The 27,014-nt window shown below is 49.0% G+C and overlaps 1 protein-coding gene and 1 long non-coding RNA gene across 3 annotated transcripts in view; both read left to right on the top strand.

Annotated features, from left to right (window-relative positions):
- Positions 1-27,014, top strand: part of LOC144168786 (uncharacterized) — a 139,889-nt gene that overhangs the window by 90,829 nt on the left and 22,046 nt on the right. For both annotated transcript variants that reach the window (XM_077697757.1, XM_077697758.1), the window contains 2 exons: positions 9,525-9,664; positions 11,205-11,325. In XM_077697757.1, coding sequence (XP_077553883.1) covers positions 9,525-9,664; positions 11,205-11,325 — 261 coding nt within the window. The remainder of the gene's footprint in view (positions 1-9,524; positions 9,665-11,204; positions 11,326-27,014) is intronic.
- Positions 15,560-18,214, top strand: LOC144167003 (uncharacterized). Its single transcript, XR_013321811.1, has 2 exons — positions 15,560-15,797; positions 17,240-18,214. It is a non-coding gene; the product is annotated as an uncharacterized LOC144167003 (long non-coding RNA).

The raw sequence follows: 27,014 nt of genomic DNA on the forward strand, positions 1-27,014 counted from the left end.
AGCAAAGCTTTCTAGCTCTACCAGTCAACGGTTCTTTCCTGGCGTGCGGGAAAACAAACTCTTAACGCCTTGGAGTTGGGGGGGGGGGGGGGGGGGGGAAGGAGGAGGCGGATGGTTTCACTTACGGAGCATACTAGAGATGGCGCCGCATTTACCCAGCGTTTTCCGCACGGAAGTGCCTGCTCGCAGGCGGCGTCATCGGCGGAAGGAATTTGTTGTCTGCTTCAGCGACGGTTGTTTTCTACCTGTTCTGGTGCAGCTTCGCGTCCACTGCACCATTCCTACGCACGGCTTTATTAAATTCTTCGACAGCACATCCAAGGTAACCCCCTCCCGACGGAATTAAGTGGTCGCAAGGCAAACATACGTTAAGGATTGGTTTGCAGGGCGGGAAAAGAAAATGTACAAACTCCCCACAGACATCTGGGCGCAGAAAAACGCCGCCGCTCTAGCCCATCCCTGGCCGAACGCTGCTGCTGCGTTCGGCACGCCGCCCCGCGAATTCCAGGTAACAACTGGCAGAATATCTGGTTTCGTGTGAATTCAAGTGACGTCGCATGGGCAATTGTTGTGGGTGCCTTTCAAAGCTTTGCTTTCCACCACCTTCCCAGCGTGGATTGCAGGCAATTTTTAAATGCAGAGCATTTCAGTAACTCACGATGTCACCCGCGTTGACGTCCGTAGTCCGCACGCTGACTGCGCATGCGCGTAGAGTCGAGGCGATAGCGAACACTCTCTCGCGAGGGGCATTGGATTGGATTCGAACACTCTCTCGCGAGGGGCATTGGATTGGATTCGATTGGCTTGGCTTGGCTTGGCTTGGCTTGGCTTGGCTTGGCTTGGATTGGATTTGGATTGGATTAAAGTGGATTGTGTTGGATTGTGTTGCGTCATAGCCGCGGCAGACGCGCTGGGGCCGGCGCATGTGCAGTACTCTCTCTTCCGCGGTTTCCTCTCCTTCGGGCGCGCTGCGCATACAACCGGTGTGCCGTTCTCCGGCGAACTAACATCCGCGCTTTGCTCAAACACCTAGAGTCCACGCCGCTTTACAAGTACGCCAGCGTCGACGACTGGGACCGGCTTACGCAGTCCCCTCAACGTATATAAGCGGCGGAGCGCGCGTTCGGAATTCAGTCAAGGGCGTCTTTGCTTGGCTTTCGCTTGACGTGACGCTTTGCTTCACTCGAGTAGATGCGACGCATTTACTCGAGTTCCCCCCGTGGGAAGATGCGGGCGGCGTGTTTTTCTTGGCATTTGTTTCCTTGGCATTTTTTAAAAAAGGTTTGCTGTTAAGAGGCCACTTATCTTTTTCGGGTAATGTATGGCCAATAATTATCCCCCTACACTTCATCAGTCCTAGTTACAGCGGCGCTTTACAAGGTGCGAAGACAAGCCTTCACCATAGAGATAATATACTGACTCTAGAGGGAAAGCGCGCCGCTGAGCCAATGCATTGGAACCGTACGACACACAGTGGCAGACATGATACAACGATTTGAAGGTTGCCAGCTGAGCTTTTGCTTACTAAAAACGGCGAAAGCGATGGGTTGTAATCTGGCAACGCGCTACTGTGTCGTTTCCGCGTCCGGCTAGCGAAGCATGCCGGGATTAATTGTAACATGGCGGACCGCTGGCCAGGCGGATTTTGTGCAGGCGGCGTCGACAGCATTGCGTAGTTTTATCTCCTGTTGGTAGGTATACCGTCGTGCTCTCGGTTCAGCGTGTGACTTATATGTACTGAGACTATTTGAGCAAGATGTGGCAACGCTCACACAACACTTGCGCGCAAGCTCGAATGCGACTGATCGCATGCGCGAGGACGCCAAGGAATCAGCTGATCCGTACTGGGGCGCACAGAAAAATGAATCTCCGTCATGATCTCCAAGCATTTTTGCGCTGTGCCGCTTTATTTGCCATTCTGTGACATTTTGCGCGTGGCTCAATGCTTTTCAAATGAAGTAAAGTGATCTGTGACTTTAGCTGAATGTGGAGCCTTTATTGACACCAAGAAAAAAAAACGTTATCGCATGGGCCAACGCTGATATTGCCGGTGAGTCGCGGCCCTTTGAAGCACAGGAACGAAAGAGCGCGGTCGATCGCAGGCCAACGGAGTGGCAGAATGCATGCCAAAGGAGTATGCGAAATACAGTCAGCGGCGTGTCCCGTTTTCCTCTCTGTCTGTGTTCGTCAAGCTCTAGCTGCTTTCCACCACTTCAAAGGGAAAGCTGGCCGGACTGAATGGGCAGTAATTTGCTGCACAGAGCGCGCGGGGAGAGAACATTAACTTATTGTCTTATTGTGACTGGTTTAAAAACAAACCGCATTTCGTTACCTATTTTTTCGTTCTACCTTTACGAACGTTTGCGCAAAAGATCGAAGCACGGAGAGCTGTAAGAAGTTCCATGAATAAAACAACTGGAACGGTACGATTGTCAGGGGCTACGAAGAATTCGCTGGGGGCCGACGAACGAAAGAAAATAGAAGAACGAACGGAAAGCGGAGAAGACGGCCCTGCAGCGTATACGACACCGCCACAGCTTACGCCGCCAACGCCTCCTCGAGACGCCGCCAGTGTTTATACAATACCATCACGCGGCCCCGAGCGGCGCCGGCGTACGTGTTGTGTGCGTGTAGTTCGGATTTCGGACTTTCGCTTGCGAGGGGAAACTGAACTTCGTGCGCAGAGAGTCGCCCCACCGCCGCGCATCGCGACGGACGTTCTCCGTGCCAATTCCCCGATCCCATAACGCAATGTAATCAGTTTTCCAGTCATTAAACAGTTTAATCTCTTTCCAAGACAAGTCCTTACTAAAACCGGCCACTCTGACATGGCGCAGTCGACAGGATCAGGATTTGAGGCCACGGAACGAACGGACGAGGAGACGAACGACGCGGACGAACTGCACCACGACTACGAGAGTGCGGCACGCGGACGAGGGGCAACGACGGACTCCACGTCAACGGTGATCGACCGGCTGCTGATTTCAACGGAACGCGACGTCCTGTGTTCAACGAAGAAGCAGCAGTTGGTGAACGAACTACGATCACGAGGGCTACCTTGCTCTGGCCGTAAGGACGACATCGTCTCGCGTCTCCTAGAGGACAACGAAAAACGTCGCCAGCTCTCCAAACGATCGAATGTGCCAACGATACTTCAGGCTGCCTACGACGACAAATGGCAGACGAACCTGCAAGCGGCGCTATTCGAGAACGGGAGGCTGCGCGAAGAACGAGAACGTCTTCGGAGACAACTGGCGAGAGTCGGCCACACGTTTCCCACGGTGCCGGAGCCAGCGGCAAGCCTTCAACGATACGACGCACACCTTGGTCCGGAGACGCGCAGCACGCACAACAGCACGCACACGAACGAAACGACGCATGCAAAACGGTGCACCGCCCGCTCATCGGACCTCTCCCAGGTGATCGCCACGGTCACGGAAACTCAAGCGAAGGTCAGTGAATTCCTGGCGAGATCGCGAACAACCGCTGCTCTGACAACGAGCCAACCGACGAGCTACACCACCAACGCGCAGGTCCTTTCGGCAAAGAGCAACGAGACGCGCCACGTACGCAGCGCGCACGAGCCAGAACGCAGCACGCACCTGGCACCCGCTCCCCCGGTCCAGACCTCACCTACGAACGGTACCGTACCCGAATTGGTGGAGCTCACGAAACAAACGCCCAGAGCACCGAACGCAACCGAGCCAGTGCATACGAAATTTTCCGCACATGCTGTCCTGGCCCCAGTCCACGCAACCAACGACAACGCACCCGGATTGGTGGAGCTCACCACCACAGACGAAACGAACAGCGCACGGAACGCACCCGAGCTGGTACGCACGACAACCATCGCACCCGCTGTTCCAGTCCAGGTACCGCCGACGAACGACATCGTACCCAGACCAGAGGCGCTGACCACGACCAACGAAACGCCCGACGCACGGAACACGACCAAGCCAGCACGCACGGAGGAAACGCTATTCATGACACGCTCCGGTCCCGCTGCTGCCTTCCGGACTTGGCCAGCGAACGTAACAACCGCAGGAACAAACCTTGCCACGAGAAACGAAACGCCAAGCGCACGTGGTTCAACCCAGCCGGAACGTACGAGCTCTCCGGCACCCGCTGCTCCAGCCCGAGTTCACCCAACGAACGACACCGCACTCGCGCAGGTGAACCCGTCTACGAGCAACTACGCACCCAGCGCACGCGGCACGTTCGAGCCGGAACGTACAAGTTCCCCGGCCCCCGCTGCTCCGATCGAGACTCATCCGACAAACACCACCATGGTACAGAAGGATGCAGCCGTGAGCGTACGGGCACCAGGCAAACGAGACGCCATCGAGCCTACTTGCACGAGAGGAATGCCTACCGCACCACTTTCGAAACAACCGGCAAGTGACCAGAGCTTTAGCGACGACACGGTCACGGCGAGAACAACGAACGAGGCCGATCCACACGAAAGCATCGAATGCCCTGCCGATCAGCCACGCCAACTTACGACAACGCCACGCCACCGCAAGCTGAACGAAAGGACAAACGGCTCCCGAACCGTACGAAACGCACACCTCGAGCAAAACAACGCCCTCAACGCACCGAACTCCGCGACTTTCACGGAACGCATCTCGCCACCAGACGAAACGCACGCCAACGTTCCCACGCGCATCAAACCCGCAAGAAGCTACACAGACTCAATCGCCGACGGAAGCGACGTGACCAACGCAACGCCGTAAATGCTCCCAAGTTCACGTCCGACGAAACGAATCCCACGGTACGCAAAAATCAAGTCAGTTTGAAATTCGCCGACCTCTTCGAAACGAACGCCCACTAAACGAAGTTTATCCGGAACAACGAAAAAAAAAAAAAAAAACGCCAGCATCGAGCAACTGCGCAAACGGCCGTGCACAGTTGAGTCTCTGGATACGAACGGACGTCAAACAACGCCGACACCCACAGAGCTCGCGGATAGCTCCATCGGGCGCCAACTCGGTGAAGGACCTGGGGACAGATCCTTCTAAAGGGAGGTCGTGTCAGGGGCTACGAAGAATTCGCTGGGGGCCGACGAACGAAAGAAAATAGAAGAACGAACGGAAAGCGGAGAAGACGGCCCTGCAGCGTATACGACACCGCCACAGCTTACGCCGCCAACGCCTCCTCGAGACGCCGCCAGTGTTTATACAATACCATCACGCGGCCCCGAGCGGCGCCGGCGTACGTGTTGTGTGCGTGTAGTTCGGATTTCGGACTTTCGCTTGCGAGGGGAAACTGAACTTCGTGCGCAGAGAGTCGCCCCACCGCCGCGCATCGCGACGGACGTTCTCCGTGCCAATTCCCCGATCCCATAACGCAATGTAATCAGTTTTCCAGTCATTAAACAGTTTAATCTCTTTCCAAGACAAGTCCTTACTAAAACCGGCCACTCTGACACGATTATAAAAGCTCCTTTTATTTCTCTTCCAACGAGAACGATCGCTGCCACTCCGTAGCCTGTAGTGAACTTGCGGTAGCCAAGGTCAGATCGGAATCGCTGTTCCGGCGTCAGTGCAGGGGCAATAGATAGGGTGCTTAACGTGAAGAAACGAATGACAGCCTCGCGAGCGCCCGGGAAGGCACTTGCTCAGCGCGTGCATCCGAGTTGTATCAGTTGTACACGTTTTGCACGCACGCAGATCTGAGTTGGAGACTGCACACACACACTTCGCAAGTCAGGCGCAAGGGCCTCGCCCCTTCCTAGCACACCGAAAATCGAAACCAAAACTGAACTACGCACTCACTCTTTGTTCTCTAATTAAAGCTTAATTACAGTAAAAGTTTTTTATAGAGCTAGTTTAATTACTGAGGCAATTATTTGTAACTATTTTGCTTCAGTTCTTTGTTTTATTTAAATAATGACGGAACAACTGTTTAGAGGACTGAATAAAATTGATATGGCAACCATGAGAATTGTATCATGTCAGCGCCCACGATTCGTACGGTCTCGGAGCTCGCTTTACCCCCCTGGCCTTCACAAAGACAAGCCATCACGTTCGCCACGGTCCCATGCCTCCAATATACTGTTTGTCACGAAGTAGCCACGCACGATGCAAGCTTGTGTTGATTTATTCCTTTATTTATGCCCACGATGACACTGAACGCGACGTTATGAGCCTGGTGAAGTGAGTTTTTCTTGGGCATGCCGGGACACCGTTTCTTTGCGACAAGCGGAGGGAAGCGACGTTTGTATTCCCTGCGGATGCGAATTACCGTGATAATTGAAGACAACCTGCCTCCTTCGCTCTATCCCCGTTTGTTCGCGAAGTCACTTACCATTCACTGATGGTGAACTGTATAATTGCTTTACTATTATCATATTATCAGAGTCTTTTAATGCAGTTATGGTCACGAAACTCCGTCATAAGGTTGATGTAGGGACAAAAGCTTCCGCTAGGGGTGCCACCATTCATGAGAGGGCCAGGAGCCACCGTCAGTGGTGGGATTAAATGCGGATTTCTGCTGTTCACACGACTTCCTCGGGATATTGTCCCAATGCGGCTGGAAGAAGCAGCTTTTTAACCCCAGCGATGGCTCCGAAGTACAATACTCGTCTCACGTGCGGGAGGTACTGGGATCGACTTCGAGTACCGCGGGGCCCACCGTTTTCCACTGCTGTCGAAGTTCGGCGCTGGTCGGAAAATCGAAGAGTGTCCCTTTTTCGCCTGTGCTTCGGCAGCCGGGGCGGCACTCCGTCACGCCGCGCATCTTAAGCATTGTTGATTCCAAGATGCATGTTGTCTACCGTGTTCAGCTGCCGTCATCAGTGATTGGAACGAAGATTTGTGAATATCACAAAATATTTGGCTTACTGGCTTTATGACAGAAATTATAGGTTTATGGATTATGAATATTAGGTACCCTACCGGCCTTATAGATGCAACCTGCCCATGCTCACCGAATGCGCGTGCCGAATTTGTTATTGCTTGTTTGGTTCTTTTTAGTTCTTCGGACGCCGCTGGACCGGCTGGGGCTGCATTTGATCCCCATTTCTCCACTGCGTACGCGTTTGCTCGGCCTGCCATCGCCGTATTTCGTCTTTCTCTCGGTCCTTCGGGCGCACTCCCTGCCGATTCGCACAGAGGGAAGTGCACACCTTCTCTGGGATTGGCGGTGTGGCCAAATAAAAGTTTTAACGCGTAATCGTTACTTCGCTAGTCAGGCGAAAGCGGACACCCGGAAGCGTAATTCCAAACGCTTCGCTGCACAGAGAATCCACGTGACATGTTTGTTCGTGCGATGCAGACGGTAATTAAACGTGGTCATTGGCTGCGTCCCAAAACTAAAGTGACGCAAAACATACCAAATAAGTATTATTAAAAAAAAAAGTCGCGTAGGTTTGAGTTTATAAAAAAAAAAATTTAATTTGTGAAAAACTTGGGCTCAAACCCAAGGCGTCAGCGCCAGTACTCAGTACTTTACATCGAGGCTACAGAGGCCGGACGGGGGCTTGTTTTAGCAGGCGTTCAAAAGAATAGCGCGCGCAGTGACATCGCACATGTCAAGTGGGTGCTCTGCGCAGCGAAGCGTTTGGAAGCACGCCACTCCCGGCAGGCGTCCACCGAACGCGCACCCGCCCGAATGTCGTCCGCAAACAACTGTCTACAGCTGCTTACCCTTTGTTAACGTGTTCCATGGCGTTCCGTATGTCTGATAGGGGGCATACATCGGAAAGATTGAAGCAAAGAGAATTATTGAGCATGTTGTCTTGTATAGCATGCAACAGAACAAAATGAGCCGAAAGAAGTAGTTAGCGCGCACTGTTTCACATAGTGCACCAAAAGAAGAGGAAAAACAGGAAGAAGCACTTGGCGGGCGGGTAATTCCTATTGGATCACGACTCATAGCACGAGTAAAACAACAAAAAGTGGCGTGCGTCAGAAATTTCCCGCGCAGTCTTGGAATTCAGCTTCTAAATGGCATTGTAGCAGCAGCATGAATAGTAAGTCTTGAAAAAGTAGCCGCAGTGAGTGATGCCGAGGTTGTAGGTTAACACAAGGTCGAGAACTCGGCTAGTTCGTATACATCCATTACGATGAGACAGCGGAAATTCAGCAGGGAGAGAGAAGGACATCTCGTCCCGTTAAGCTTGCGCAATGATTATGGGTTACAGACGGTGTAGGCCGGGCTCGGCGACAAACCCAACCAAAACAAATGCGTTCGCGAACGAATATTCTGGAAGGTGCTGGAATTATTCTTTTGGTCGTACTTTCTATGAACACAGCGTACGCGATGGTGTTTTGTTGCGTGCAGCTTAGCAAGCCCGGCAGGCAATTTTTGTCACCAGGTTCCGATTGCTTCGGTACGGGGGCAGTACATCCAAAAAGATATCCCGAAGATGCGGTTCTCACTGCAAGCATTTACCTAATACGGCTGCCATACTCAACTTAGCCATTTGCTGGTCTTGTAAGCCACCCCAATGGAGCTTTTACAAACGTGGCTGTGCAGTTATAGTTAAAACGCCACAGCGCCGCTGAACATATCGCCGTTGATTAGTGCTCCCTTCGGTGAAAAACATTTATGGGTTTCTGCAAGTATGGCGGCACTTCCACGCACATAATGGCGCGTTTTGGGTGTTTATAGATATTCCAGCCTCCCCTGTGAACTTTTGCCAGCGCATAGACGCGCTTCACGTCGAACGACAGCTCCTCGACGCAAAGCGAAGTTGATAAAAGTTTTCGCGTGTTTACATGAACAAAAATGCTTGAAAATGAAGAACGCTAGTCGAGCAGGCGCACATGGTAGCTGTGTGGTTTACCGGTGTATGTCGGCGTTTTCACGACTAAGAAACAGGGAAAGACATAACCGTGACCTCTTTTTGCTGAGCGGTATTATAGGTAGTGATCGGTACAATCGGCATTGATTGGTACGACCCCACTGCGAGTGAAGTGAAGCAGGCGTGTTTGGGGATTAAACATAGCCTTACATACGAAGCGCGCCTTCCCTAGACGCTAGACGGCAATTTTTTGGCACGCTGGCTCCCATTGTCGCCGGCAGCGATGGGCAGGTCGCTATCTATAAAGCCGGTCGTGATTAAGGAGGACTCCTCTAAGCGCACAGCAATGCACCAAGCAGTTTCCGGAGGAAGAAATTACTATAAATTTATGAGACGTGTTCCAGTTACTTCTGACGGCAGCTGTACACGGTACAATGGCACATGAAGTTTGTGTGACACTGACGACAGAAACTTTGTTGCGGTGAATGCCACTCGCTGCCTGCACACAGTGCCTTCGGGTTGCCGCCGCTGCCACTGATGCGGGCTCGACAGCACGACAGCACGACTGCGCCGGCAGCGACAGCCCCCTTACGAAAGTCTGCGCCGCGTAGCAGCCGTTCCAGGCAGCGTATCAGCTCTCTATGGAATGGCGCAAAAGTTTCGTGACCAGAACAGTATTGAACGACTCGGCTATTAGTATTGATAGTGCTGTTACTTCCTGTTTTCATTGATTTCGTTGGGGAATTCACACCGTCTACTTGGATTGGCCTTTCTTCAGAAGGACGAGGGCACAGTGCCACCAGCACAATGTACTTGACTCCTGCCGCTCCGCTGACAAAGACACCATTCGGCGGATGGAGGAAGCTATGGACGTGGCGCAAGCGACGCTCTGTGAGAAGAACGGGACGCTTTTCCAAAGTGAGTGGAAACGCTGCTTTTATGCTCACCTGTTGTAGCTGACGGAAATTCAAAACAGCGCAAAAAACGGGACAAGAAACGACGACAACGGCGCTGACTAGCACCTAGTTGGTTCCCGTGTGTCGCCGTGGGTCGTCGTTTCTTGTCCCGTCTTTTTGCGCTGTTTTGAATTACAGTTAGTATGCACCAACTAGCCCAAACCACTGTTCTAGCGCTGTTCTAGCTGAGCGTGTTCATTACTGTAAAGAACAGTTATGGTGTTACGCTTAACCAAAAACGTTGGCAAACAGAGTTCTCATGCTAAAAGGGCATTAATAAATGCGTGAATGTATTTATTTTCCAGAAAATTATCTTCAATGTTGCCTGGCCTAAATCGGACCAGTCAGCTGCAGTGCTTCTGTGAAGTTTATTTTTTTCAGGCATCAAATGAGGCGCGATCATCATCATTCATTTTATTTTAGGGGCGAAGCTCCTCTTGCTCGGGCCCTGTCCCGTCCCTCGTTGCTGCTCGTTGCTGCACGGCACCACGATGATGATTGCGGCAGATATCCCCCTAGGGATTGGGCAACCAAAGATTGGCCGAAGAGGTCAAAACGTTCAACGCGTTCGTTGCTACCCAACAAGGAGGAGAGGAAGAAGAAGAGGTTGTCGTTCGTCGCCTGCGAGCTCAAGACACGTACCGGGGGTACGGGACACAAGACGCTCTGCAGAAGGCGACGGCCAAGGTGGCTAAAATGTCACACACCGAATTCGCCAACTTACCCATGGAGATTGTCATCGTCCCAAACAAGCCCTACATAATCACCACAAACATCGACGTCTTCGACGGGCTTGTCAACGGTGCGGTGGGGAGTTTCAAGCTTTGCGAGCGAGGAGTGGTTGTCTTGACGCGGCGGCGCCCGGTTTCGATCCCACGACTCTCTGGCTGCGACGCGGGGTACTTGGCGCAATTCCCACTGCGCTACAAACCGAGACGCGAGCATGGCTACGAACGCGCCTTTTGCCCTTCACTCATTCAGATGGTGCGCGCCGTCAAGAAGACCTATAACAATGTTTCACGGTTTCGCCGATAAGCATTTTAGCTTCGCCCCTCTCATCATCATTCACTTCGTGGAGATGGCGCAATTTTTTTAAAGATTTTTCGGCCTACCGCATCCGTTTGTCCGGCTGCAGTACCAGTACGGGTATGTCGCTCCTGTTTCTAGGTTCATGTGTTACCCGTCCGTTCATGTGCTTACGTTTGCGTTGAATCCTCCCATCATTAGTGCCAGCTGCGATTGCTTGATTTTCCTGGGGTAGTGGGTGGGGAGGCTGCTCGACCCCACCGGAACATACCGATGGGCAGCGCCGCCTTCCGCTCCTGTGCGCCTTTGCTGCTCAAATCTCTAGGCAAGCAGAACGGCCGATCACAGGCTTTCTCCTTTGAGCGAAATTGGCAGCAATGCAAGAAAACGTGCAAGAATATTCTGCTCGTAGATAAAATAGGGAACCACGAGCGATACGTTTTGTTGATCAAGTTTCTTTTCTCTTTCTTCTGCAGACCTAATATTCAGCTACAAATCATGGAACGGTCACCACTTCAAGAAGTGCTCTACTGACAACCATGTTGGCTCCATCACGGTCTATCTCTTTGGCACTCGAAGGCTCGAGAGGGACTGCAGGTGAAGGACCACCTTACAGCATTTTTCCAGTTCAAGCACCTGTTCCTCTGAGTCCAATGAACACACGGAAAACTGTATTAAAAGAAATCTGATAAAACTCAGTATTTATGAGGGCTTCAACTCGTTAGCGCCGCTATAAAACAATGGTAAACTCGGCATACCTAAAACTAAGAACATGAACCGATCCAACGGCGCTCAACACGGTCATACCACTAAAAAAAACGTCGAAGATTTTTCATGTACAGATGCTTTCAAACAGTCCTTTTTTCGCACGCACAGCAGCTGATTTTAATGTTTTACCTTTAAACACAGTTGACTCAAACTGTGTACTTGCGTTCCTAAAAAAATGCCTTAGTCGTGTTTTTACGGTTTGTATTGCGTTAAAAATGTTGCGAACTGCTTCTCTGTTGTTTTACTTTGCGGCGAGTACGTTGTGGCCCTACCTTTTTAAAATGCTGGCACAAGATTCTAATTACCACGCCTTGTAACTACCCCTTAAGCACCTACAAGTGTGTGCATAACTATGTCGATATTGTATAGTATATATTTTCCGTTGTCTAGTCAATAGATCTGTCTTTCTCCTCGCTCTCACTTTGGTGAATGCTGTTGCACCGCCTTCAGATTCAGATTCAGATTCAGATTATTTCATGTACGAGTACATCAGGGGGTTGGAGAAAAGCTTCACTACTGCAGCTTGAGAAAGCTTCAACCCCCTGGACCTGGACAACAGTGTGTACAACGCAAATACAGCAGCAAATAATTTCATGTTCATCATTTGATTGCAACTAGTGTAAGTAGTACTTTCTGGATATAGAAAACGTAATATTGCAGTAAAATACACAAAGAAACAATCGCAATACAAACAGAAAACGGCCCGACGGTATGCATATATAGCAAGAGAAAAAAACGGTACTCTATAAAATACAGTGCAGGGGCAATGCAGGTAACGAAAATGCAGTAAGGTGAGCATCACATAAGAAACACTGCTAACACGTTCTTTGGGGTTACATTTGCTATGTCGACACCATTTTTATATAGAGTGTTGAGTAATCTCGGTGTTATGGAGCTGAGCATATTATTCCCATAGTTAGTCATGCTGGTAGGTACACCCGCCGTCTATATAAGCCGGGGCACGCGAGCGCGTGGCAAAATGCATCGCCGCGACATCTGACGTTGCACATCTGGTGTCGAGACACCGATGTGCGCGTGCGCGTCCAACCATGCTCGCTAGCCTGTCTTTTCATTCGCTTCAAGCGGCAACGCTTGTCACATTCAGCGCTTGGCGCCAGGGGCCACTTTCTTTGGTCAACCCGTCTTGCTCGCACACGCTTCAGCGCCCGAGGGCGAGGGTGAAGATGCGTTGCTCGCTCTGCGCTGCTCTGACAAAGGATACATGGCAACGGGACTGCTATCTTCAAAGATTTAAAGATTCAAAGATTTTATTTCCTCTGAAGTACGAGGAGGCAGGCTGGGACTAAAGGCTACAAAGCCTGACAGAGGCCCCAGCCCCCTTTGGTACAGTACAATGATGAGGCAAAAGTTTTAAATACTGCATTCTTTTTTACAGGAAAGTTACTGCATTCTTTTTTACAGGAAAGTTACAGCTTTCCTGTAAAAAAGAATGCAGTATTTAAAACTTTTGCCTCATCATTGTACTGTACCAAAGGGGGCTGGGGCCTCTGTCAGGCTTTGTAGCCTTTAGTCCCAGCCTGCCTCCTCGTACTTCAGAGGAAATAAAATCTTTGACGATGAGGCAAAACAATGATGAGGCAAAAGTTTTAAATACTGCATTCTTTTTTACAGGAAAGTTACTGCATTCTTTTTTACAGGCAAGTACAGCTTTCCTGTAAAAAAGAATGCAGTATTTAAAACTTTTGCCTCATCATTGTACTGTACCAAAGGGGGCCGGGGCCTCTGTCGGGCTTTGTAGCCTTTAGTCCCAGCCTGCCTCCTCGTACTTCAGAGGAAATTGTTGTTGTTGTTGTAGTCCTTTATTAGGCGAGGGAAGGCCATGCGGCCAAAATAGGGGTAGGGGAAGGAGGGGAAGGGAGGAGTAGCCCAGTTAAAAAGATGATGCGTCCATGAAGACGGCACAGGGGTTCCCTTCAGACCGCGGAGGTCAGGCTAAGGTGTAGACCTACCATTAGGGGATTTTCACGACCGGAGTAGGCCCGATTCTACACTAATATTGAAAGACCACTCTCTACGCCGAACAGCCCAAGGGCCCTGATAAAATTCGGATCTTCAAATGGAGGATCATCTTCTGAGGCATCGGGAGGCATAGCATTGGTGAGGATAGGCCGGTACAGCAAAAACGCGGAGCAGCGCCAGATTAGGTGGTCAAGGGTGGCGAATACGGTCATTCGGCAGTGGGGACAGTAAGGAGGTGGAGACCCTGTCGGATAAATCCATTTTCTTGTGATGTGGGGTGTGAGAGCTGCGTTGGCTCTAGCTTTGTTGACGAATACTTCCGCAGAGCGAGGCATCGGGGGAGCCAGAGCCAGGTAGCCAGGAGGGGTAACGGAAGAAAGACGGCACTTCCGTGCCTGGCGTGCGTGATCAAGTTGAAGGCGAGGGCAGGGGGGGGGGGGGGGGGGGGGGGGGAGGGCGACGCGTTGTCAACCAGGGGAGGTGTACTATCAAGGCGCTCCCGTGCTGCATCATGTGCAGCTTGGTTGCCCCCATCCGGATCTGTGTGACCCGGAACCTATGCCAAACGGGTAGTGATCCCATTACGCGACAAAATTGCAGTCATATGTTGTATTCGGTGCACTGTTGGATGATCGGTGAAGGGTTTGCGCAGCTCTTGGAGGGCTTGGTGAGAGTCTGTGAGTATGCGGATGCGTGAAGGTGGCGGGTTTGCAATGGTGAAGGCCAAATGATCCAGTGCGCTAAGGATGCTCTGCACTCGAAGAAATCGGGGGAGCAGTTGAAGAGTCCAACCGTCATTGTACTCTTGCAAGCGTTGGTGGACTCCCCTCGAAAGCTGCGGGGAGTTGGATGCAATGCTCGCTCCCCATGAGGAGGAGAGCAAAACTGACCGCGTACTCTTCTCGTGCGCGGCGGAGTGCAGCCCCAGTTCTGCTCCCGCACCAGTGAAGAGTAAACCTGCGCATCGTCTCCCATCTCCAGTACGAAGAGTAGAATTGCAATTTCATTCTTGTCCAGTGCGGGAGTAAGCATGGAGATGCACTCCTGCCATCTGCGCACACCAACTCATCAGCGATGTTTTATTTGCATACGAATATATTATATAAAGCGGTTGTGTAAAAAGCGCCCGATTACTTCTGCCGCGCATTCTAAACGTGCACGAATATGAATTCGTGTAACGATTGCTCGCAGCGTTCAGTGGCGGCAGGCGGCAAACCGAAGGAACTAATCTACGGACCGCTGCAGACGGTCGCTTTGAAAGAGTTTGATAGACGTACGCTTGTCCCGCACCTAGTCGAGCTAAAAAAAACGGATTGTAAATCTGAGATCGATTGAGAAAAATGATGTTGCAAGAAGTGAAGTCCGCGCTCGTCTGATAGCTCAAGCTGCAAGCGCAACACGAACCCGACCCAACAACCGTGGCTAGTGTCGCCGAGATAGGCATGTAGTACATACGATAGCTTTTATTAGGTTAAATAAAGAAAATCCGTATACATAACTGGTATTAACAGCAATATGGGGCCTATCTGCAAGATCGGAGTGTGAGGAACAGGCGATACCACTGCGAGGGCATCTCAAATACACCCTCTACGGTGAAAACTATCTCGTCGGCTGACGAGCGACGATAAAAGCGTACACACCGATCGGTTGCTGGAACTCAAGCGCCTTTGTTAAGCAAAGAGAAATGATGACACCCCCCCCCCCCCCCCCCCCCCGCGGCGGCGCAGGCGTGGATCACGATACGTAACGCGTCGTACATCCGGGGGATCAGGTAACGCGAACCGCCCGAGCAAGCGTGATTTGAAAGGCACCTTCAGCGAGCCACGAAGTGCGCGTGTTCTGCAAAAACCTACACAGGCGGTGAACCCGCCAAGGCCGGACGGGCGACTTACAGGCCGCGCCAGACCGTGATGTCAATGTGCTACGAACGAAGTGGGCTTTCAAGCAGACGCTTCGTGCAACATGGGAAGTTGGCCCTGCCCTATCGTCATCCTTGCTTCGACACAGTATACGACGCGTGTTGGCTAACTGCTGGCCGATTGTGCGTCAGCGCGACATCATGCACACGCGAGCAAGACGTATATTCGTTCATTCGTGCGTGCGTGCGTGCGTGGTACTAGTTTTTCTTTCGGACGAACATCACAGCGGCGACAGCGCTGAGGCCGATTTCGGAACTATGCGCACTGTGTAGCGATGCGCGCGCTATGGCCGGACTGTATCCGCGGCCGTCGCAGGCTTCGCGCCTTGAGCTTGGGATCTTTCGCAGCTATTAGGATCTTGGATTTATCTACCGGACGAAGAACCGCTGGCGGGAAGTAGAGGTAAGCCATTAGTTACTCGTATTCTTGTCTTGTGTATTTAACGAAGCAGAGTTACTCTCGGTACTTCGGTCCGCGGAAGCGGTTAGTCCTAACGTTTTCGTGACTGATTTTGACCGTTGCTTAGTTTTGAAGGGCGGCTTTTGTACCCGTGTGCAAACAGCGTCGATTCTTGCACCGTTTCAATCCCTTTGATTCGTGAAGTGTTGGTATCCTTGCGGAATGTTTTTGCAGGTAGGAAGCATGGTCGCGCGAGTAGTCGCAGCGCTACGCTGTACTCTTAGCTCGGCGGCTAGGGTTAGAGTGGCGGCCGTGCAGTAGCTGTGGCTACCTGCGCGGCTCCAAAGAATTGCGTACAATAGGCTGAGTGATAGGAGCGCGTCTAGCGCGTGGTAGTCACTAAATTACAATAATTTTAGTGACCGCCGCGCGTACAGCAGCCGACTGAAATGCTGTAAGTTTTTTTACGTTTTGCTTGAGGGCAGGATGGACGGAAATGGGACTTTTCGGGGCGTACTCACCGCACTGTTAAGGGGTAATTACATGCGTCTAAGGCGATGAGCGACGCGAGAAACCTCACTCAGTGTGTACGGCAAACAGGTATTGTGTGCGACACAGACAAGCGAAAATTTTTTACACAGGCCGCTGACGGCGGCGACAGCGGCAGGCGACGGGCCGTCGCCGTCGCGGGTTTATTCCCGGACAGAAGCAGCCCACAAGCGAGGGGCAGCAACGACGACTAAGGGCATTGGCAGCAATGCATTACTTTTTTTCGTTTGTCGCTGTCGCCCACACTGTTTGTTGTACCCATTACATTACTTTTTTCGCGTCGGTTGTCGCCGTCGCTCGAGCGTTCGAGCATTCTGATCGTTCAATAACGAGCCTATTGGTTCTCATCAAATGTTGCGATCTGCAGCGTGCATGCAACGAAGCGTACTCGAGAATGGAGGCTATATGACCCATTAGCAACTTTTCCACGCTAGTCTTGTGAACGTATAATTGGCCCTACGTCGCAGTCGGATGAGGACAAAATCCAATGCAAATTATTCAGGGATTATAACCTTACAAAAAGAGTTATGTTTCCTTAAATTTTGTGCAATGTTTTTATACCGGGAACGATAGCGGGGTAAACAGTTGAAGCTACGGACACGTAAGCACTAATGGGTTTGGGGCGCAGTGCGTAGGCAGACAGCTGTAGGGCGCGCTGTCTGACATGACATTGGCCAAGTGGTACAATGAGCGTGGTGGCATCCAAGGTCACCACATCCGCATCTAGACTGGTTACTGCGCCAAGCAGTATGGCATTCCAATACGGGTTAAGTGCGTGCTCTCGGCGCAAAAACTAATCTATCACCCAATAAACTTCATTTAACGTTGTCAAACTCGTTAATATTTTTTTCATTGTAGAACTTATCTTTGCTGTCCCCCTCTTTCTGTCTATGTAGGAACCACGGGAAGACGCTACTTGCCCGAAGATTTTTTTATTTTTTTTGAGAGAGAGGGACAGATCTCCGAGGCGTCAGCAGCAGTGGCCATCGCATTCAAGACACTTCTCCTCACACCCTTGGACATCGTGGATGGGTTCCCATTGCTACTGTCTGTGTTTTGGCCATTCATTGTGTAATACGCTTCAAAGGCGAAGCGCACCTTCTTGCTTCTGTAGACGTTACTTTGGCTCAAGCACGGTGCCCTGGTCGGTGCTGTTCTGGAGGCCGCCACCAACATTATGAAGCAGTCAGCTCGAACGTGTTTGTTTTTAATACCAAGTTATGCCTTTTTAAATCTTACTAGCGCATCCTCATTTGAGAACCACCCGCCTAAAAAACCCAGTGGGAATGTTTCCTGCGGTTTCCTATTGTACCACCAAAATATATCTGTTGCAAAGTTGCCGTGTCAATGGCTTTGTATCTTTGTGTTGATTGCACCTTGTAATGCGTTAATAGTAATCCACGCTGAATTGTTTGTCCCAGATTTTTCTTTCGCAAAATTTATTTGTAAATATTTTTTGTGTGTGCTAAATAAGAGCTGGCTTTTCCAGTCCATGTGAAGCAGTCACTGATGTACTAAGGCCATTTTGTTTTATGTTAATACTGTTAACTATTCTCCCACTGCTGTATTTCTACTGACGCTTTTCGTGCTAATGCCAGTACCTTTTTATTTGTGGATGTTAATGTCATTTTTATCGTCATAATTTAATGTTTGTATTTCAGTGTTTTCAATTGCTTTGCTGCATTTTTATTTGTGAATTTTTCTTGGATGTATCCTAAATAGGCGCTACGTCTCCTGTGTCCATGTGGAGTAGGAACCGTTTTTATGCCGTGATATTTTAATTCCCAATAAATTGCATTTTGTGTTAAATTGCAGAATGAACCGATTGTTGTGGTATTTTGAAAAATAAAGTCTGAGCTTGTTTTTTCTTCTTTTCCGTGTTTCAAAATAGCTTGTTCTGTTTTGTTTGCTTGTAACTGCCTATAGTACCATCGTGGGGGAGGGGGGGGGGGGGTCTAGTAGCAGGCGGAGCGAAAGCACGCTGCCTCGCGGGGAATAGCAGAACGCTCTTGAGGCGTAACGAGATGCTTTCCAAGAGAGAGTAGCAGTGCCCGTCTGCAGTATCCGGGAACGCCGCCAATAGAGCTTATTTACGCCTAAAGGGAGTGACGGAACGCTGCCTTGGAGATGGCATTGCAATTCCCACACAGGGTTCAAGTACTCCGCTTCGAAAGCAGCAAGTAAATCCCACGGGGAGTGTTTCGCCTCTCGTTCGGCCGCCACGCGCTACTCCTCGGAAGAGTCGCCCAATGCTTCCAAAGGGAGTGAAATATGGGACAAAAGTTTTTACTCCTAGACAGAGTGCCCAGCACTCCTCGATTTCTTAGAGTGTGGAGTTCCGCTTCCAGGGGGGACGAGTTACAAGCGTGACGTGTGAGGGAGCCGTCCAGGTCCGGTCGAGCTGGGCAGCGCCAGGCCAGACCCATATGGGAAGGGGAGAGGCTAGCATCCGTGAAAATATCGACCTCGTCCGGCAATTTCGCTGCGAGGACGCGCTGAAGGGCCCTTTCATGAGCGGTACGACGGGAGCGCGGAATTCCGGTTCGTTGGTGGGCAACTGTAACCGGCGGGCTTACCCAAGGGGGAGGGGGTGGTGAGGCCGATGGAAGTACTGGAGGTACACGTTCGTCCCACGCACAGAGTGCAGTCCCCTGTTGTGTTAGTGTCCGGCGAAACCGATGTTGTTGCACGGCTTCCGCAAGGAGCTGTTCCATCGGAGGGACAGGGGCAGCTCGTTCAAGAGCGTCAATGCGAGTATGCCTCGGAAGTCCGGTGATCGTACGAAGCATGGCCCGGTAAAGCACCGCTAAGTGCTTCTTGTGAGCCGAAGAGAGGTCATAAGCCGGGACGCCATAAGTTAGACGACCGACGGCTACTGCCCTTGAGAGTGTGAGACACGCCGATTGGTTGGCGCCACCAAATTTGTTGGAAAGGCGAGAGATTAGGCGCAGCATCGGTTTCCAATTTTTGCGCAGCTGCGTTATCCATTGCCGAGCACTGTTGTGGCTAGCGAGGGGAACACCTAGTAGACGGATATGGCCACAGTGTGAGGCAATGGGTGTGTCGCCGATGTAGATAGTATGATGCATGTTGGCGGGCGGTCGGTGCTGACCGTGGACTAGGAGAAATTCTGTCTTCTCTGGTGCCAGCTCAAGGCCGAGGGTTGGGAGAGTGGTTGAGAGGCTGTTTACTGCCGCCTGCAATTCTGTAGCCATGTCTTCAGTGCATTTGTAGTCGGCGGCTTCAACCCACACTGTTAGATCGTCAGCGTAGATAGCAAAACGAGCCGCAGTGTCCCGTTCCAGGTTGCGGGCTACGCGTAACCTGTAACGGGACACTGCGGCTCGTTTTGCTATCTACGCTGACGATCTAACAGTGTGGGTTGAAGCCGCCGACTACAAATGCACTGAAGACATGCTACAGAATTGCAGGCGGCGGTAAACAGCCTCTCAACCACTCTCCCAACCCTCGGCCTCGAGCTGGCACCAGAGAAGACTCCTAGTCCACGGTCAGCAGAGGAAATAAAATCTTTGATGATGAGGCAAAACAATGATGAGGCAAAAGTTTTAAATACTGCATTCTTTTTTACAAGAAAGAACAGCTTTCCTGTAAAAAAGAATGCAGTATTTAAAACTTTTGCCTCATCATTGTACTGTACCAAAGGGGGCTGGGGCCTCTGTCAGGCTTTGTAGCCTTTAGTCCCAGCCTGCCTCCTCGTACTTCAGAGGAAATAAAATCTTTGATGATGAGGCAAAACAATGATGAGGCAAAATTTTTAAATACTGCATTCTTTTTTACACTGTACTTTCCTGTAAAAAAGAATGCAGTATTTAAAACTTTTGCCTCATCATTGTACTGTACCAAAGGGGGCTGGGGCCTCTGTCAGGCTTTGTAGCCTTTAGTCCCAGCCTGCCTCCTCGTACTTCAGAGGAAATAAAATCTTTGATGATGAGGCAAAACAATGATGAGGCAAAATTTTTAAATACTGCATTCTTTTTTACACTGTACTTTCCTGTAAAAAGAATGCAGTATTTAAAACTTTTGCCTCATCATTGTACTGTACCAAAGGGGGCTGGGGCCTCTGTCAGGCTTTGTAGCCTTTAGTCCCAGCCTGCCTCCTCGTACTTCAGAGGAAATAAAATCTTTGAATCTTTTAATCTTTGAAGATAGCAGTCCCGTTGCCATGTATCCTTTGTCAGAGCAGCGCAGAGCGAGCAAGATCCAGCAGATGGTCTCCGGTAATAGAGCGATGTAGACAAGAATGTAGACAAGATGTAGACAAGAACTGCGTCTTAGGCCGGGTTCACAGTGTTGTCGCAACTGTAGTAATACCTTTAAATAATGCCGTCAGTTGACGTCTCAGCCAACCGAACTGTGTGAAACGCCGTTTTTTTGGTACGTCCATAGCGCACGATACGGCTGTTCCGTATTTAGTCTGAACATAGCATTAAGGGAACGCACATCATTGTCACGCGAACGCCCCCCTCACGTTTTCTCCAAGCGTCCAGCGCTTCGTGCGGGCACAGCATACTGCTCCTTCCCTTCCTCCACCGCACACTTTCGGAGAGCGCTGGCTCGCGCCACCACGGCGAACCTACTCCCCTCCCAATTTCGCGACATTCTCCTCCTTTGCTTTCTTTCACTCGTCGGTCTTCCCATCGTTCGCTCGGTCACGACGATGACGACGCAGCTGAGCCCAGAGAAGAGCGCCAAAGGGCTGTTCCCTAAAATGTCTTCCCAGCAATTCCTTTGTGTTAGGAGGTAAAGCAGACATTAAAAGAATTGTTGTAAGCTTGATTTTTGTAAGATGGCTTTCCCACATCGACTGTTGAACAGTGAATCACGTCAATCTTCGGAGGGAATACCATCACAAAAAGTGGCTCTTACGCTTGTTTCATTGAAACTATATCGAAACAAATTATATGACAATTAGCCGTTAAGACGAATCTAACACAAACCGGGTTTTATTTAGTTTTCACAATTACATGGTTCGCAGTGAAATTGTAAATATTGTCAAATTCTCGTCCGCTGTCTGTACATATGGGGGTCCACCGGAAGAAAACTCTAGTTCATCAAGTTCATTTAGTCAATTAACCGGGAACTATGGTCAATCGCAAATTACAAACAAACGTGTTTTGCTACGTGCACCCCTTGGACTACGACACAGTTAAAGCTCACGTTGAGGCTCGGCACCACAGCTTTGATGGTCATCCTTTTTCCAAGAGTGGAAGGGCACTGAAGTTTTTGTGAATTTTTTGTCAAACCCAGGACCACGCCGAACTCTTCTCCCGTTTCCCCTTCTTTAATTGTTTCAGAACGTGTGCAAGGTGAAGTCTCATAACACCTTCATAAAATAGATTATTTCTAACGCTTCAGTTCGTATTCTGTTTTGTGTGCTCATTCTTAGTTAACAACCAATTGCATGTTTTACGAAAAAAATATTAAAACTCGTTCCATCGATTGTGATTGATATCTACGGAACCAGCGTGGAGCCACAGTTACAACCGTTTTCTCCAATACATGGCAATCTCTCTCCGTAGATTGCATTATAATGACAACAAACGAATCCTCCAACGTTTACAACTTCACTACCTAATTACGACAAGTAAACGAAACTCGGCATAGCGGTATAATCGTCCGATCAGCATAGTTTCATAGAACTGGTTTTTGGATACATTTAATAACGCACGAGTTAAAGCCATTTTCTTTAATCATACTCCCTCCGTAGATTTTCATGCTTCGCTGCGCAACAGGCAGTGTCGGAAGGCCAGCTTGCAAAGACCAAGCTTCCGCCGATCTTCATAAAGGGGGCTTTACCGGTAAACACAAACGCATTGCTGGGAACTCCGAAGGGAGCGTAAAACGATACAAGGACATGCTGTAGTCAAGCCCAGCCCAAGAACAGCGTCGCTGTTAGAAATACCGAAGTGGGAGAGCATATATGGGACACAATTTTGTCACCGCGAGACGGGCAAGATTAGTTATCTGTCATAGCAGGGCAGGGCGAGCAACGCATTTTCACTCTCACCCTCGGCCGCTGAAGCGTGTACGAGCAAGACATGTTGAGCAAAAAAAGTGACCCCTGGCGCCAAGCTCTGAATGTGGCCAGCGCTACCGATTGAAGCGAAGTAAAAGACAGGCTATCGAGCGTGGTTGGACGCGCACGCGCACATCGATGTCTCGACACCAGAAGTGCAACGTCAGATGTCGCGGCAATGCATTTTGCCACGCGCTCGCGTGCCCCGGCTTATTTTGACGCGGGGGTACAAACCAGCATTCAAAGTTTCTCACGCTGTACACAGAATTATTTCGAGTCAAGTTGGCGGAGTTAATAATGTATTTGTGTTATGGATTCGCTCGTTTATTAATGCTTTACAGAGGCGATAATCGAACAGTTTTTGTACCTCAATTAATTCGAATTGTATCAGTAAAGTACCAACCAAGTGATCCATTCGAGTATTGGTTATTATTTTGATTACTTTATTCTGCAGTCGGGAAAGTGTCGAGATGTTTGACATTGTAGTGGCACCCCATACTAAAAAACAATAGCTAATACATCATTGAAATTATGCATGGTATATAATAAACCTTGTTTTAATGGGAAGTAACTCACAATTTCGATAAAGAAGTCCTATTACTCAAGAAAGCTTCATTGCTACCCGGTCTGTTTGCAAATCCCAGAGAATATGCTCTGTGAATGTCACACAAAAGTTTTGAAACTTTTCACTACTTCTATGGGACGGCCATCGATATGCAAGTTATTTATTGGATTTATTTGTTTGCCTTTAGCTCGGAAAATAATAGCTTTGGTTTTTTCACAGTTTATTATTAGGCCATTCGACGAAGCCCGTACACACAGTTTAGATAGAATCTTATTGCCTCGGCTAATGAGATCTGTGCAGTTTTCATCGGCTAAAAACAAACTCGTGTCATCCGCGTAGATTATAAATTTTACGGAAGAGCTGATTAACACAATGTCGTTTATGAAAATTTTGAATAAATAAGGACCTAATATGCTTCCTGGTGGTATGCCAAGGCATGCTCGCTTTGTTAAAGAAGGCGAGTTATTTATGTTTACATATTGCTGGCGGTTGCCAAGGTATGATTCAATAACCTCAAGAGCCCTACCACGAATACCGTATAATTCTAATTTCTTAAGTAGCAACTTTCGGTTAAGCGAATCAAAAGCCTTCGAGAAGTCTATAAATATTTCAAGTACGAATTTTCTGTCTTCGATTTTTCGGAGAATGAATTCCTTCTACGCAAGTAACGCCAGTTCAGTAGACCTGTGTTTACGGAAACCAAACTGAGCATCTGATAGTATTTTTGTTTATCTTTAAAGGATGCGAGCCGAGAATACAAATCTTTTTCAAGGACTTTCGAGATAATCGGTAAAATTGATATGGGCCTATAGTTCCCAAAACTGTTTTTGTCCCCTTTCTTGTACAGTAAGATTACTTTCGCGGTTTGCAAATTTGCTGGAAAAGTAGCAGTAGAAAAACACAGGTTCAATATACTCGTCAGGGGGCGGGAAATTATGTCAGCAATAAGTTTGTTAGGGTGGAGCTTAAAATCAAAAGGATCGGAACTGTTGCTGTTTCGCAGCTGGATAATTGTTGAAAATACCTCGACCTCCGTTACTGGGGCTAGAAATACTGAGTCGGAACAAGAATTCTCCATCTTTCGCGTGTTATTGAGTAATACCGGTGAGGACAATGTCCTCACAAGATATTCGTTGAAGGCGTTTGCCTGATCACAACCTGTTAATTTTTTACCATTAATGGTGATTTCCGAGACTGTGTTGGAGGTGCTATTGGTGCCAAAGAGTGATCCTATCTTTTTCCAGGTTGCCATCGTATTGTGACTACATTCTGTAAATATGTTATTGAAATATTTCCTTGTTAAGGCTATTGCGAAATTTTTTGTATTCTATTAAAAGTTCTGGTGTACGGTGGGTGAGAAATTTTGTATACATGACGCCTTTCTTTTTTATTTTAGCGAGTAGGTGTCTAGTTATCCAGGGCTTACGGATCTTTCGGGAGGTGGTAAACTCTTTGTAAGGAAAACATTGATGGTACAGGTGCTTAATTTTTTTTATGAATGTATCCATTGCAGTGGGAGCATTTGTGCATTACAGACGTCCATCCAATCGATTTCTAGAACGTCATTCCTAAAGTGATCGAAGTTTTCGGACGAAAAATGTCTTGCTTTAACCGGCGGGTTTTTAACTCTATAGTGTCGTTCGATTGCCATGAATATAGGTAAGTGATCGCTCAGATCGAAAGCTATAACACCAGCCTTAATATTGGTAGTATCCGTACCTATAAGAAAAAAGTCAATGAGCGTTGAAGTGTTTGCAGTTACTCGTGTTGGAAAGTTTATAACATTGGTTAAGTTGAAACTTTGAAATAACCAAGTCATCTCGTTCGTTATACTACCAAAAGAAGACATGTCGACATTAAAATCGACACCACCAATTATCTTAAGCTTGTTGTTGAGGCAGTAATCGAAAAAAAAACGTTTAAGATAACTGAAGAGCAAAACGTGTGAACCAGACGGAGGGTGGTAAAGAACCGAAATGTCGTAGCCCTTTAGTTTTACAGACAATATTTCATAGTCGTATTTCGAGCACGTGAAATCTGGTATCATATCACACTGGTAAATATCTTTGATGAGCATAGATACTGATGACTGACTGATTGTAAGGTTTAACGCGCCGACGCAGCGGAGGCGATGAGGCGTGCCGTAGTGGAGGGCTCCGGATTAATTTGGACCACCTGGGGATCTTTAACGTGCGCCGGAGCATAGATACTCCTCAACCTCGGCGTGAGGGGCGATTTAAAAAGAAAACATTGTATCCTGGGATTTTATATACATCTTTGTCAGTTGTAAACCACGTTTCTGATAACAGGATGATGCCAAACTGAAATCTAATCTGGGTAAAAAATATTTCCAAGGATATACGCTTGTTTGTCGCAGACTGAGCATTTAAATGAAAAAAATGAGTCCAACTAGATGGATTTTCCCGAGATGGGTACGTAAAGTATCGGGGGTGACATACGTGTAAGTCGGTGTTCACAAAAAACTAAACTGCTGCAATAGATCTACGTCATAGTTTCCAAGTCGTGTTTCGATCTTACAACAACGGCTCTGTCGACTTCATTGCGCCTGATCAAAACTTTGCCGTGGTTGTGCCAAACGAAACGGAAATTCTTTTCTTGTGCCCAGTGTTTTGTTTCCCAAAGTAGCGATCTCGTTTGCTTGGTCATATTTGCCTGAATGTACAAATCACTTTCAGTCACTTTCAGTTTTTTTCGAACTTCGAACCCGGGGTTCCTTGTAGCCTGCCGAGCGAAGTGCGCGATTACAGCAGGCGTTTTATCGGGCTTAGGAGGCAAGCGATGAGCAGCAGCGACGTCACTCGGCGTCAGCTCGGGAACCTCAAGTGTTTCCGCGATTTCGTTTACTTTAGCCAGTAAGTCTTCCTTATCTGTCTTTGGCAACCCGTGAAACTTGATATTCAACTTTCTGTTCTGCCATGCAAGTTCATCAAGGTCTTTCTTTATGCAGCTGATTTGCTCTTTGCCTTGGAAAGATTCAATTCCCGCAACACGCTGTTTCGTCTCAACCATTTCCTTTTCCCGTTGGTCAAGTCTAGTTAATATTTCATTTCATCATACTTGTCCGAAACGTGCTGAACACTTGCTTCAAGACTGGTCAGTGTTTCCTGCATGGTCTTCACTTTATCCCGTAGCTCAGCTATTGCAGTAAGAGATGCGTAGTCAACTGTTTTTTTCTGCTTGGCCCCTCTGCACAGTGGGCATCGCCACTGCTTCTTTGTAGATTCTGATCTGGACTTGAAAGTCTTTTCCGCAGTCCCCGAACATGGTCCCAAGTGGTACGAACATAAACATTCACTACAAACAGCAAAAGAGTCATCCTGGCTGATAGCCAAGTCACAATGAAGGTAACAATTGTCGTCAGCGTTACTCATTTCACCAAGCAACATGGGCAGCAGCGTAGCGGCACAGAGAACAAGATGGCGAATTAGTGGGAGTGGTAAAATGCAAACCTGCAAGAACAAGACGAAGGATGAATACGCTGTAGCCAGCGCCGCGTCTGCCGCCCAAGTCAGGATCCTTGCGCTGTCCCGACCTTTATAGGTAGCGTAGGGTGCGCCGTGCGGCCGCAAATCTCCCAGTGCGCCTTCCAATGGGAACGCCAGGTCACGTGGGCTTGACGTCGCTAGATGGCCGACGATTTCTTTTCTTGTCTGGTAGAGGTAGCCAAAAACCACATGTGGACCGCGCGCACGATAAATCTGCAAGAATAGGACGAAGGATGAATACGCTGTAGCCTGCGCCGCGTCTGCCGCCCACTCTTGCTTATTGCCTGGCAATCAAGCTAGCAGTGTGTCCATAAACAAATAAAAATAAATGCATTAATAAATAAACAAACCAAGCAATAAATAAAATAAATAAATAGATGTTGCGTGGATGGTGGCCAGGCCACGGAGGTGGCAAAGCGATAGCAAAACATCACGGCAGAAGCGTCGATGGCTGCTTTAGGGGCTTTAAGTATTGATGAGACGTGGCTATTATATGTGTTTCATAGCCGAAATTGTCTATGATGTGCTGCAACGTAAACTAGTTGAATTTTATTCACCATCAC

This window comes from Haemaphysalis longicornis, unplaced genomic scaffold, assembly GCF_048455015.1.
Source record: "Haemaphysalis longicornis isolate Haplotype H1 unplaced genomic scaffold, Haemaphysalis longicornis Haplotype H1 scaffold_2, whole genome shotgun sequence".
In the NCBI taxonomy this organism is placed as follows: domain Eukaryota; kingdom Metazoa; phylum Arthropoda; class Arachnida; order Ixodida; family Ixodidae; genus Haemaphysalis; species Haemaphysalis longicornis.